General features: G+C 43.4%; 1 protein-coding gene across 10 annotated transcripts in view; it reads left to right on the top strand.

Annotated features, from left to right (window-relative positions):
- Positions 1 to 14,735, top strand: part of ppargc1a (peroxisome proliferator-activated receptor gamma, coactivator 1 alpha) — a 260,588-nt gene that overhangs the window by 209,675 nt on the left and 36,178 nt on the right. For 4 of the 10 annotated variants that reach the window (XM_069705194.1, XM_069705199.1, XM_069705193.1 and 1 more), the window contains exon 1: positions 13,403 to 13,641. The exons of 5 other annotated variants lie outside the window; for them this stretch is intronic. In XM_069705194.1, the coding sequence (XP_069561295.1) occupies positions 13,594 to 13,641 (48 nt within the window). In that variant the 5' untranslated portion in view covers positions 13,403 to 13,593. Of the gene's footprint in view, positions 1 to 13,402; positions 13,642 to 13,670; positions 14,091 to 14,735 lie in introns of those variants that run through there. One more of the 10 variants, XM_069705195.1, reaches the window with a different exon arrangement.

Genomic DNA, 14,735 nt, shown 5'->3' with positions numbered 1-14,735 from the left:
CAAGAGACACTTTAAGGTCAAAAGCTGACCATTGTGATATATTTGAGTCTGTCATAAAGGGGCCCTGCAGAAAATGACACAAAGCCAGCAGCATTAGGCCTCAAGTCTGTGCCGGCTTGAGGCCTAAATTGTTGCTATGGGACGAGGTGATGTGAGCTGTTCTGTCCGTCCCTTTGAGCAATCATCAAAGTCTTTAAGAGTCTGCCCAAGTGATCTCTCCAACTTCTAACCTACTCGGGTTGCAGTTGAAAGCATGCTTCGACGGCTTGCTTCTGAGCACTTCTCCTTGAACCCCCCACCCTCCCCCACCCCCACCCGCTATAAGTTCATGCAGAAGTCATAATGATGTCATGACAGATGGCGCTCTTGAACGCCCTTCACCCTTGTTCTGCACCAACAAGCATGTTGCCTGCATAACAATACAAATAGGAACATTTTGTGTTGTTGGGGTCATATACAATGCATTACTTTATATTATCATAGTGGCACCTGCTCCAAGTTATGAGTACCATGTTAGGTTAAAGATAGGTTTCAACCATGATAGCCTTATACCTCATTTTCTATTCGATATTAGGATGACTGATGTTTTGAAATAAGAATTGATACCTCAGAGATGATTATCTACAACACTGTAGCTAGAACATTAACCGATTTTCTTTCCATTATCAGCCCGGAGCAAGATTAAATCATGTCATCTTCCAGTTCCATATCTATCTTTGTGCTACGGGCAGCATCCTGCCAGTTCTCACGTCGGGCTTTGCTCTGCTGGAGGAATTTTTCACATTTCTGGGCTATTACGCTCGGCTGGGCCTCGATGAAGCCAAAAGTACCTGCTTTAATTGCTGTGTTTTATAGAGTGTACACGAGGCTACCCTCGCTAAATACAGCATGCTTAAATTAATGGGAGCGTTCAGCGTTAGTGCATTTTTAATGAGGACTGGAGGCTGCCAGAATACTTTTCTATATGATGAGGCACACTTTCCCCTTCGTTTGTGACACTGGCACGATGCATCGTGGCGCCCCAGTGCCCGCCAGCTGGTATCCAGTGTCAAGCCAGGAGAAAGCTGGTGTGCCTGGTAAAGTGCATCCCACCCAGAAATGACAAGCAAACAAACAAGGCTCGCTCTTTGGTGCCGTTTATTTTTATTTTTTTACGGCAAGCGGTGCAGCTTGAAACGCGCTGTCTGAGATGTAAATATCCACTCAGACACGCACTCCCACACAAATATACACACGTGCACATGGATGGTTTGGTATTTTTCCATATTCATACAGAAAAGTGAACCTGTTGTCGCTGCAAATACACACAGACACACACACGGACACAAACACACACACAAAAACACACACACACACACACACACACACACACACACACACACACACACACACACACACACACACACACACACACACACACACACACACACACACACACACACACACACACACACACACACACACACACACACACACACACACACACACACACACACACACACACACACACACACACACACACATCCATGCAGAGCTTATCAAAGAAAAACAAGAGTTTACAGCCTTATATGTTACAGGATACAGGGTGTGACCCTGATTTACATTTGTATGTGGAGTGCAATGGCGTACAGAGAGTGGAAGCGGCAGTCAGCAGAGAAGATAACCCCAAAACATTCCCGCTAAATTTATGCCAGGATCCTATTCCCTCTCACTGAATTAATGCTTTAATCTCTCCCTCTTTGTTGCATGTGTACTTGGGCTCAGTGTGTGTTTGTGTGTGTTGGGAGGATGGGGGTGTGGGATTATATTTCTCAGCAGCCACTGTTTTAGTAGTTCGTTTGGAATGAATGAATTTACCACAGACGTCCGGTGCCTGAGAAATTGCACCTTTTGCCATTTCAGTCTTTCGTCTATTCAAAGTCACACCAATAGTCCCCATCAGTTCTGCTGTCTTTGCATTTCTCCTCCACAAAGAAATAGCTAGTGTTCTTTAATGGGAGATTACCTTCAAATGCAAGCTTAAAAGATTATGCGCTTTCATATATGTCTTTGAGGTCCATTATTCGATGCCATTTCTTGAACATCCAGCGCTCTCCCTCACTTTCCCAGCTATCCTTCTTTTGTGGTTGTTCTGTGTATTTTTAATTCACCACTTTATCAATTCAAATAATAGTCACCTGCTCATTTTGCGCACCAAGACGTCATTTTTTTGGGGGAAAATCTATGTTACATCTGCGACTCAACGCACTGCATCTTTGATCCCGTGGCTCACTCTGCATGCAGTACCACCAACATGTCCGCCGACAGGCCATATCCATAATTTATTCCATTCTAAAATGAAAAATCAGACGTATGCCAGGGAATATTCATTTTTCCCATCACCATCCTGCCACCTGAGTCATTGCTTTATGAATTATTTTGACGATTGGTAATGATGTCCTGTGTTGGTAAGCCATTACAGGAGAGGAACTTAATTCGCCCATTGTTAATTAATTGCTTCATTCTTTGCGGGAGTAATAAAAATGCTATTAAGAAAAATACCTCTATCATTAACCTAACTTTGTTAATATGGGTATCAGTGGGGCTCAATAAACAAAAGCTGTAGTGCCTTATGCCGCACGGGGGTGATTAAAAATGCACGGTCATCAATTATCTTGGATGGAAGATTGTCCAATGAGTTGGAGTCTTGTTGAAAATTCCCTTCCCAAGAAAGATCTCCGTCAGGCTCCATCGTGTGTTTTTATCAGGCGTCGACTTCCTGCTGTTTATTTCCACTGCACAAGTCTATATGTATATAAATACAGTGTATCATGTATACACAAAAGGAACTACTTTCTATAGTTTTGTTTTTTTTATTTCACTGCAATAGCATGTTCCCTTTTACATCTAAACAAGCCACAATTGTAGAGATCTTAAATGCACTGCTCTATCAGTCTGTGCTTTACTATTGTGTTGTAACACACGGCTCGTTTCGGGCTCTAACAGATGAAAGATGGGAATTATGCAAACTGCAATAAAATGTGTTTGTCAAGAGCCCATAAAGTAATTCTCTGGTTAAATATATGCTATCTCAGCTTGTCTAAACAGTGATGTTTGCACCAGAGATAAAACTTTGTGAGGGCTGCAACACCTTTCGGGTTAGTGGAAGTTTCTTTGCGGACCGGGTACTTTTCCCTCGAGGCGTGACACAGAGACGGCTGCACCTTAGACATGACTGGTACACTAGAGGTAATAGAAGATGGGCTTGTGTTGCTGCACTGAAAAAAGTGGAAGAAAACCGACATCAGTAAAAAATTCCACAGGAAACAAGAGGGCAGTGAGAGTAAATATGTGTATACTGTAGGACAGACCTTAATGGTATGGACAATAATCAGCATTTAAAGCTAACAACACTTGAAATTAAAAAATTTCCCCTCGGGGATTAATAAAGTAGATACCTACCTACCTACCTAACACAGTGAGGTTATAGAAAAGCCGTGCAAAGAAAGGCTTATTGTGCTTATTGCAAATTCGCTGCAAACATAGCAGAACGAGTTGACTGAATTTCCCAAAGAACTCGTGTGTTGCATCACGACATTGTCAGTCACGACATTAGCTTCTGAGATTTTTTTTTTATTTTCATTTGTTTATTCACAAGACAGCTCTGACAGCAATCACTTGCACCAGGAACAGGCGCTGAGATTAACATTGCCAGCTTTATGTATCTCCAAGCTCACTGTTTTCCCTCCTCTCCACTATCTCCTTCACCCCTTCTTCCTACTTCTGTCTTTTTCCTCCCCGTCTACCATCTTGTCACATTTCTGAAAAACTGGCGGCACAGGCGTGAAATTGATGTGATGAAAAACAACTGGGATATCTCTATGAGCCATTTGCTTTGCCGTTATGGCCACCCTCTCTCCCCTCAGCGTGGCTCCGGGCTTTCTGTTGCGATTGAGGGCGTACTGCAAATTAGCCAGCAGCTATCTGAGGTTACCAGCCAAATGCATGGCTGACCTCGCTCCCTGCCAAGCACAACCCCCCTGCAACCGACCCCCAAACTTTGTTTTAGCAATGCTGGCCTTCCTCTGGCCTGTTCGGTGTGTTTAAAATTCAAACATGTATGATTAATAATATTTATTTGCTTTGGCACAACCTTTAATAATCCTGAAGCAATTGAATTTACAGAGAAAATGCAGCACAAGTTGGAAATAGCTAATGTTACCCCTTATCTTAATATATTTCAAAATTGCATTTACACTGACAAATGGCTGCAGATACACTAAATAAGAATGGAACAATAATAAATAGGTCCCCGTCTTTGCTGTGTTTTATAACAGCTTAGACGGAGCATCATCCTAATGCCCGGTGGTGATTTCTTTCTTTCTTTCTTTTTTTTTCTTCTTTTTTTTTTATCACTGGCTTCTCTTAACAACCGGGGAAACATAAGGTGCATGGGCAAATAAAAAAAACTCTCCCCTCAGTTATATTCATCCTAACATCTCCCACATGAGCCATGAAATCGGGCTCTGACTTATCCCGGAGCTTCACGTTTACAAGGAGAGATAAGGGCAGTTCAGACCCATTGTTGCAGTCGGCGTGACCCCAAACATGAAAGGGCATCTTGGCCATCTACCATTGTGTGCAGCTTCAGTATGTATCGAGCTGCATAAACCCATCCTTTTGTGTGAAGTGAAAAGAGAGGGGCCTTCTTAATTAAGCAAGCGAGAATGTAAGTGACTTCCTACGTGCATAAATGAATACTCAAGAACGTAAGTATGTCATCCTGGATGTGGATAAATGAATAAGTTGCTGAATGCAAGCGGCAGTAAGTGGGTTAGCATGTAAATAAATGAATAAGTTAGCAAATTAGTGTTTAAGTGTGTTAGCATGTAAATAAATGAATAAGCAAGTGAATTACAATGCGAGAGAGTTTGCGGGATGAATAATGACGTTAAGGAAGCGAGTGTGTCAGCAGTGCGGAGGAAGTTATCTCTCTCCAAAAAGCCTTTGAGGACACAGTTGTTGGAGCGCTGCTTGTTGCAGGGCGACACAACGACTACATCTGGCTCGCGCATGTCATATTTCTTCATGTACAGATGACATGCCAATTACTCCTTAATTACACGCGTCATCTGGACCAAAGTGCCCAATGCCAGCGCTGATTAATCCTGTTTATTGTGGCAGTGATGACGGTCCCAGTGGACACGCGGCACCACAAAACACACAACAAGGGATTATGAAAGGGACTTGGGCGAAGGCTGCAGGGACACTGAAGCCAGGGCAAGAGCTGACTGATTGAATGACTGCCTGACAGTCAATCTTACTCTGGATTTCAACTGCTGATGATCAGATCTCATGAAAATAAGTGATGGAAATAATTTTATTTCTAGACGGTTGGAAATGGCTTGAGGCATGACAACATTCGACTGTGCGTGTGTGTGTGTGTGTGTGTGTGTGTGTGTGTGTGTGTGTGTGTGTGTGTGTGTGTGTGTGTGTGTGTGTGTGTGTTGGGGGGGGTGTAGTTGCCAAAAACACAGAGGTTGCCTACTCACAAGGAAAAGCCAGCATTATTGCTCAGCACAATCTGCAATATGCTTACACACACTCTCATGTGGATGGATAGCTGCCAAGCCATTTGAATATCATGTCCAGTTAAAATCACAATTTTACACACATCAAAACCAATTACTTTCTGTCATCTTCAAATCCGCATCTCATTATCTCTCACAGTTGTTGTTGCTAATGAGAGAGCGAGAGAGACAGAGAGAGAGAGAGAGAGAGAGGGCATTTGCAGCTCAATCTTTATTTCCAAAATTTGAAGTCATGAGGAGGCAATGAGGTCATGTTGGCAGGTGGAAGTGAGTGTGTGTGTGTGTGTGTGTGTGTGTGTGTGTGTGTGTGTGTGTGTGTGTGTGTGTGTGTGTGTGTGTGTGTGTGTGTGTGTGTGTGTGTGTGTGTGTGTGTGTGTGTGTGTGTGTGTGTGTGTGTGAGAAAATCTCGACCTTCCTGTAAATGAATACGCGCGAACCAGATACCCATCGTAAGCAGGAAGATCTCAGACCGTGACCATAATATGCGGGGTGGGAAGGTGGTAGCCATCAAGATTAACACCGAGATAGTGGACGCGGTCGGACCGGAGTTGGGAGTCCAGCGGGGGGGGGGGCCGGGGGTCATCCCCACCGAAGGGGAGGGGGGACAGTGCGGCGGTTTATCTTTGGATGAGATGCGGAGCAGCTCAGGAGCGCGGCGAGGTAGTTGCTCGCCCCCCCATCTTTTTCTGACCCACTGTTAGAGCCGACACTTCCTGTCCCCAATCACTCCTTCCTGTACTTAGCCTCCATCTTCCTTCCCCTTCTTCCATATCTGCCTCTAATTCATGCCCTGTCTTTGTCCAACTCTTTCTATCACTCACAGCAGCTCCCTCTTGCTTTTGTTACTCCCTGTCACACACTCTCTTTCAGCATTAGCTCCATCTCCATCCATCTGCTCCTTTTGTCTCTTTATGCTTTCTCACTAGGATTCCTTGGCAAAAATGGGTATTGACTGTGCCTTCTCTTTTTCCTCTCATCCCTGCTCCGTTTTCTTTTTTTTCTCCCCCATCTCTGTGTACTCCAGCAGTACATGCTCCTTTTAGGAGGTGATGTGAAGAGTAGTAGAAATGCACCCTGTAAGGGGAAAAAAGGTGATGATACAATCAGTTTTATTGTGCTGTAAGGATTTTTTTTCAGGCTTGTGGTTATACACCCCGTATGCAGGCTGTATGAAAGAATTGCATTTCGCATGCATTTTTCCCTCTCTCTCATTCCCCCTTTTTTCTCCTTCTCTTTTCATTGCTGAAAATAATTAGGCTGGACTCAGGGGTGTAACGTTTCTGCTCACGTTTCCATGATACGAGAGTAAAAGAAAAGAAAGAAAAAAAAATTAAAAAAAAAAAATAAACTGGTTGTGCTGCTTTTCTACCTGTGTGTGACCAAGCATCCCCCACCACCACCACCACCTCCTCCTCCACCACCTCCACCCCTCCTCGCTCCCGTGGTGCTGTTTTAACGTTGGAGTTCCACAAGGCACGATGCACTTTAGCTGACCTAATTCTTCCCTGGCACTCTTCCAGTGCTAAGAGTACACAAGGACTGCACTGTCAAGGTATTCAGTCCTGCCTCTCTATTATTTTAGAAATCGAGCAACATCTGTTGTGCTCTGGGCCCTGCTCCTGACTCACAGGAGGTATTTGCAGTTTGCAGAAAAATGCACCTAAGTTTGCCCGTAGCCAGGGATGAGATCTCATTAATGTATTTTTCCACATTTCAGTTCTTTTTTTTTTTTTTTTTTTTTTCAGGAAATTCATGAAAACATGTATTTAAACATGCAGTTTGCGGTTCAAACATGAAAACAATTATTCTCCTCCGTTGCCTGTGTCTTACCTAGATGACTCTGCTGCGTAGCATTTCTATTCATGGGCCTTGATTTTTGACTTACTAACTTTATATTAAACTTCAAAAAGTGCCTTGCCAGATATTCGGCATGACAGCAAGCGCTGTTTTCATGTGCCCTTTCAGTAGAAAGAGATTTAACTGCATCTGCGCCACACAAGTGCATCTCATTTCCTCCAGTTACATTGCCGGGCATGTGGCATCTGTTGGAATTTTACAGCGATTTCAAAGTTTGGGTTTGTAGCGTTTTAAAGCACAGCCTTGTTTATGTATGTGTGTTTGCTACCCAAACCCTCATGGTCCATAAATTTTAATATTCCTTGTGAGTGCTATGCCCAAGAAAAACACAAAGTGCCTCACAAGTCCCTGCCCAGAGCACTAGTTTAGCGGAGTTCTCCACCAAGACGGATTACACAGTAGGCCTGCGCTCGCGGTTCACCCACTTTCTGCCACCACTTTCCACATGCATCTTGCATGACTCGCTGGTGATTTTGAACGGGCCCGGTAACAGCCCGACAATACACGGCTCCGACGGGAGACCGCGACTCACGCCACCATGTGACCGTGTTATTATTCTACTGTAGCGGGTGGGGGTGGGGGGGGGGGGATACGGCCGCTGCCTTTCCCCAGCTCCTCCAAAACAGAGTACAGAAGGGGAGGGTGGTCCTGTGTTGCGCCCCAGGCTCCTTTTTGTGTTTACCAGTCCCTGCGTGGGACTGATGCTATTTTCAATTCCAAGGCTCAGCCATGGTTAACTGGCCCTAGCCTCTTCATGCCATTTGCTTTAATAATGTGGGCCGGACTCTCTGCGGGGAAAGTAGCCGCCATCCTGAGACTGGCTAAATGACACAGTGGAGTTCATTGATGGAAAGGATTACACGCTTGCACGCGGGGCGGCATGGCAACGGGCTCTCTGCAGGGCACTACGAAGAGAGGCGATGTAAAATCTTCACGGGGAGAGGAGGCACGAGCTCACTGTATGTCAAAGGGCAAACGCTGGCATAATTTGTGGCGTCAAACTGTTTATCTTGCTTATAATGCATTAGCTCGGAGCCTATGGAGGCCAAGCAAACAGATGCATGGACATTGCAGCAAGATTATCCTGTGGCACTGAAAGGTAAAGAGATAGATGTAAAAGAAAGTGGTCACGGATTCAAACCTGTGAACCAGTTTTATTATGTCACATACAGATTAGGAAAGGCTACTTCTTCTGTGATCATTCGACACCACACTACTGCCTTATGCTTGCTCCGGGTACCCTTTTACATTTCCTGTTGCCAGCTCTGCATGGCATCACATCCGATGTTATCGTAGAGCGTTTGACGAACGCGAAATGTGACCACTTCCTCCACTGTCTTAATGAGGAGAAAACAATACGACTTATCAAGTGGAACAATGAGCCGTGCACCGAAGATCTGAGAGCCCCATCAAAATGACAACTCGGAGAAGGAAACATAAGCTGTCTTATTATAGTCCTGAACGATACATGAATAGATGCGGCACTCTGTTTTACCTCTGCCCTCAATTAATTCCTATGAATCCAGCCACCATGTATTAAAATGGCCAGATGCTAGGATGGATTCTGTTGGGAGCGATGACAGGCAACAAAGTGATATGAATCATCCCCCCACACAGTGCGCAGCAGCAGCAGCGCGCTCTCAGAGGGCCGGTGACACAATTTATGGAAAAGGCAAAACAAGACACATCCACTTAAGTATAGATGCGCTGTCAAAATAGACACAGTTTAAAAAAGACAAAATTCCACTTGTAACCATATTTTCCACTGAAGGAACAATACAAATTCTGCTCTTTAATAGAACGTTTTATTATCAGATTCAATCTAAGACCAAAAATGTAAATTGGGGGGGGGGACCAGGGGGGGGGGGGGGATCTGTAGCATGAGCCAGGCCACGTTGAATATTCAAACAAAGATAATTATCTGTGGATTAGCCCCGTTTTGGCTTTAAGCACTTCACTTGTCAACTCTCTCTTTAGAGAAATGGTTTAATTATCGAGACCCTTGTAAGGCCCTTTAGTTTGTCTGCATGTGAAGCCTGGTTTGCGCTTCGCTTAAGAGTTGTCATATTTATTTTTGGGTTTAGGAGCCACTTCGCAATTTACCCAACAGTCACTTTTGATTTGATTTTTTTTTTTTTCTTCTTAATGAGTCCCTTTGAAGTGTGTTTGCAAGGTTTGCTCTCTGCAGTCTCCAGTCTCCGAGGCCTCGGAGCGGGCTCGGAAAGTTGGGTCCCATCACGTGACGACACGCTATGAATCAAATGGGTGCGAACGACGTCTCACACTCCATCCTATAGATTCAGTGGCCCTCGAGAGGCGATACCTGTAAGCGCGGCTAAATGCGAGGGTGGTGCGAAAAGCGGGACCTCGGGGCATCTCCGAGAGCAGAACTGACTGAACGGCGATGTCGGTCGCGTCTAGCTGCTGCTCTCTCCTCTGATGCGGGCGACACTTCTCATTACCTGTTTTTTCATTCCGTGACAGTCTCCGCTATACTTACCCATTCATTATCAGCTCTACGCAACTGAAACAAAAGCTGCGGCATTTCAAAGATTACCTGTACTTCAGTAGGGCTGTAGAAACCCCTCCCCCCCCCCTCCCTCCCCACCCGCTTTTTTTTTTTTTTTTTTTTTCCCTTTTGAAATGATTCCTGTATCTACAAATCTCTGCCACTGCATACATAAATATTCAGCCTCCAGCAAGAAAGTGTTTGCAGGAAAAAAAAAAAAAAAAAAAAGAATCAAGGGGCCATTCAAGAAAGGAAATCAAAACATTATATCTATATTTAGCTTCTGTTGTCTTAATTGGCATGAAGAGTACAATCAGATAAGCCTTTTGACTGTGACTCACATGCTGCTTCAGGAGAGGGAGAAATATCATTTACCAGTGCGTATCTCCTGCTAAGATTTCCCCCCCCCCTTTTTTTTTTTTTTGCTAAGTGTCTCTTCATTCTGGCGCTATTACTCAAATTTGTGAAGTCTCTATCTGACCAGTAGCTCCTCTACCGGCAACCAGTACACACCATGTAAACACAGAAAGTTTACTTGAAGCAGACTTTTTTTTTTTTTTTGTTCATCACAGAAGGACTTAAATCCCTGTCGTTGGGTGTTTTATCACAGTCACTAACCCACCTACCTTCGAGCTCCATGTCACTCCCATGTTGCCCCTATTTTACTGTCTGCGCGGTGCTGGTCCATCTGGGCTATGTGAGGTCACTGCACACGCCACCTGCTCCGATCGGGTTTTGCCTTGGCTGCTGGGTGGCATCTCTGGGCACGCGTGGCGAGGCAGATGTATAGATTTAGTGGTACAAATGCCCTCAGATGCCCATAAACATAACACACACCCTGGCATTAATCTCTTACTGCACACACTGGGACATCTACTGGCTTTGCTCGCGCGCAATCTGTACAATTCACATTTCCAGTCCCAGAACCTTTTTTATGTGTTTCTGTGCAATTTTGTGGTTGAATGAGACTTATGTGGTTCACTAATTTAGGGAGACAATTGCTCCTTGCATGCTCAGGTGGACTTAATAGGCTTACAAGACTAAAAATTGGATTGGGGTTAGCATATTCCGCGGAGTGACGGAAATGTATTGTCAGAAGTCCTTTCCTGAATATAATGTCCAAACAGAAAAATAACTGTCACCATTTTAACAGGTTGTTGTAACTCTAATGCAGCGGTGTAGTTTTCTAACAGCATAATTTATTAAACCCGCAAAGAAAATCCCTCCATGACAATAACTCATGATGATTTACATACAGAGCGACGGTATCTGTTAAATGATCAGAGGGAGACAATAACGTTTAGAGCTGAAAGAGAATTCCTCCTGCAGGGTGCCTGCCAGTCTCCCGAACAGAAAAAAAAAAAAAAAACACTGTTTGAAATGTCCACAAAGCTTCTGTTTTTATTTTAGTGAGGGAGTGTTGCCTATACACATCCTGTTGACACTGTATACATGGCTGATACTGCCACCTGTCCTTTTTAATGCCTCTGAATGGACAAATAAATACTTTCCAGAGGACTGAATTACCTCCTTTTGATATTCTACACGCCAAACACAGGCAATTCAGTTCACAGTCACGACCGCAGGTAAAACAGGATTGGCTCAAACAATGAAAGTACTTGTACTCTAAATGAATGAAAATGTAATTAAACAGAAATGATAATATATTCTCTCAATGGACAAACGTGTATTTACACAAGTAACGTGATAGATTGCATTGATGCCCTTCTGCCAGAGAGGTGCTTTAATTTGCTTTAGTTTACATTGCTAGACATCATCTAACTCTTATTTTCAACAACATGTTTGAGCGTTCGAACATGAAGTGCCCTACTGTTGCTGCAAATTCTTTCGGAGAATGTTATGGAGCTAATTTTATGCCAAAGCAAACAAAACATGTTGAACAAATACCATACAATTTACCAACAAACACAGTGTTGTTTGCAAATATTGAACTAATGTTTTTTCTCTTATTTTGCAAATACAAGATGCACCAACCAAGCAAATGTACAATGTAGGTCGAATACGTTTTGCTTTTGAAACAATTATAGCATTTCGTATGAGTAGAAATAATGTTTTACAGAAACAAACTAACAAACCAAAAAAAATAATAATAATGTAACTTTTAGCACAATCTTTCCGCCAGCAATTTATGGAAGTTTTCCCTCACAAATATAATTAAGTAATTTGCCCTCCACACCAGCAGGTGGTGTTATGAGTCAATTTTAATGAGCTGTTGTTCTGACAAAATAAATAAATATCGTTCGCTAAATCAGCTACACAGAAGAAAACAGCCCCACTTGTAAGTTACTCTGCTGACGCCGTCATTCAAATCTGATAATTGGTGCATATTTCGGATGATTTTTCATGTCAATTTGAAGTTAAAACATCAAACACGCACCTGGTCCGACGGAAGAGAATGAAAAATCAGTGATAGCTTTACTTCTAGAAATGCATGAGTGAAATGGTATAAGACAGATTTGGGCCAATTTATCTTGACAGTCTGCTATTTTCCATTTAAGCTGTGCACAGTGCCGCAACGGGCGCACGGTGCCCGGCAGGCAGGCAGAATTCTGGCACATCAAAATTGACTCACAGCACCTCCTGCTGTTGTGGAGGTCAAATTACTCAGGACATCTGTAAAATAATCATGTCTGACAGCAGAAAAATTATGCCAAAAGTCCCAAAAAAATGTGTCTTTTTAGGATGTTTTTCTTTATATATATACTACTTGTAAAACATGTATTTGTCTCTGAAGAAGGATGTATTTGAAATATGGGCTGTATTTTTCATAGTTACGTGTGTATTTGTTTAAAAGGCTTTGTTAATTATGTTTTGTATATGCAAATCACACTATGTTTGTTAGTAAATTGTTGCCCATCTATAAAACATGTTTTCTTTGATTGTGAGGTTTTGACATAAGAATGGCTCCGTATATTCAAATAGGTGCGTGACATTTTTACAAAAACGGTTTTCTTAAGTCTTTGTGTCATTTTTTTTTTTAGTCCAGTAAAGATCAGGGGACTCCTTTTTTTTTTTTTTTTTTTTTTTTTCATTTTAATGATTAAGAATTATAATACCCATTTTAAGTCATATAAGAAGGAAACCGTTTGACGTCTGCAATGAAGCTGAGATCACGAGCGTGTGTTCTAAGTCAAATCGAAAATCTTTAAGAATTTTTTTCTCCAATATTTTAAACAAGTAAATGGAATTCATTATTGGATACGTGTACTTGGTTTATTTAATTTTCAGATAGGGCTGTCTCAGCCTATAGGCAGAACATGCTTCTTATTTTTCGAATATACATCATGCATACATGGATACATCATAATATGTTTTTTAAGGTGGACATTTTTTGCAGTGCATGGAAAGGATTTTACTATGTGCGCAGCCAGACCCCGCCTGCTCTCTGCGCGTCACTGGCGAGTAGTGTGGACGCGGAGTCACTCCCCTGCCTACTTTTAATAGCTTTGTCATGTGATGGAAAGCAGTTGTAAGACAGGTGCCCTCGGTTCATTCTCGGCGAGGGGCAGCAGTTGCCTGTGTGAGAGCGAGTGGGAAGCGTGTGTGGATTTCTTTTTTACTTGATTTCTTTCTTTTTTTCTTTTTTTTTTTTTTTTTTTTTTTTTTTTCTTTTTCGGACCGTCATTCAGTGGCTGGATGGCGTGGGACAGGTGTAACCAGGACTCGGTGTGGAGAGAATTAGAGGTGAGCGCATCTTAAAAAAAAAAAAATCCGACTTCTTTCATCTCTCTAGCCCTCTGGACTTTTCTTTTTTCCCTTGGAACGATGGACAACACTGACTGCCCGAGACAGTGATCTCCACATAAGTCTACGCTCTCTCCTCCTCTGCCGGCGCTGTCCGTGGCACGCCGGTGTAGTGCGCGTCTGGACACAGTTGAGGATGCGAGGGGATATACAACACGGGAATATATGACAAGTGGAGGGAATGTGCGGAATCTCCCTTTTCACCTCAGTTAAAGATGTAGTTGTTGTAATGCGTGCACGGGCTCAGGACCATTGCTTTCCTCGTAGGATCTCTGTTCAGTCGGAGCGAATGCTTGCAAGCTGACGGATATCTTTCCAACCGCGGACTGTACGCGCTCCGGTGCCGAGAAGGCTTTCATTCCGAAATGACTGAAATGTCTCAAAGTCAGGTATTTCGCTGACGCATGAAATCCACTGACGATAATAACCCCTTTGATGTGCTGTTTCGGGATAGCGCATGTTATTTTCAAAGGCAAGAGCAAAGGTTGCCCACACTGAGGCACCGCTATCTGGCATTGCGCAGGAGCATCATATTATTAACGGTACCGGCCACGTCTGTGTGCCAACATCTCGGCCGAGGGAGCGTTGCCCTGGCTGGAGAGCAACATCGCATCCAGCCAGAGCCGACGGTTTTGTGTTTGTTCGAATTTCATTTCACCCTCTGAGTATTTCTTGTAACATTTCTTCATCCAAGTAATTGGCTCACGTTCGCTCCTGTCGTCTTTTAACCGAGCTTACCTGGTTAAAGCGCATGCAGGTAACAACGCACATCAAACGGATACTATTCGTCCCCTTTTTCCTAATTTGCCGAGTCCATCCAGCTTGTTAAGGACGTTTTTTTTTTTTCTGGTTATACATAGCTACTTGTCTGCATTCATGAGCTCAGTGATGCTTCGGAGGTTTTCACAGTAACTACATGATATGACTGCAGTCTGGCTGCTCATTTGTGATTATGAGGGCTGCGTGATGAGATGATGCGAAAGAACCCCGCTTTTATTTGATAAAAAGTAAGGGGTCCGTCATTTCCGACCGAT

This window comes from Brachyistius frenatus, unplaced genomic scaffold (assembly GCF_029030835.1).
Source record: "Brachyistius frenatus isolate BFR_SWC_R1_liver_20210118 unplaced genomic scaffold, ASM2903083v1 Contig_54, whole genome shotgun sequence".
Classification (NCBI taxonomy): Eukaryota; Metazoa; Chordata; class Actinopteri; family Embiotocidae; genus Brachyistius; species Brachyistius frenatus.
The sequence above is the reverse complement of the archived record's forward strand: the minus strand, read 5'-3'. Positions and strand labels throughout refer to the sequence as shown.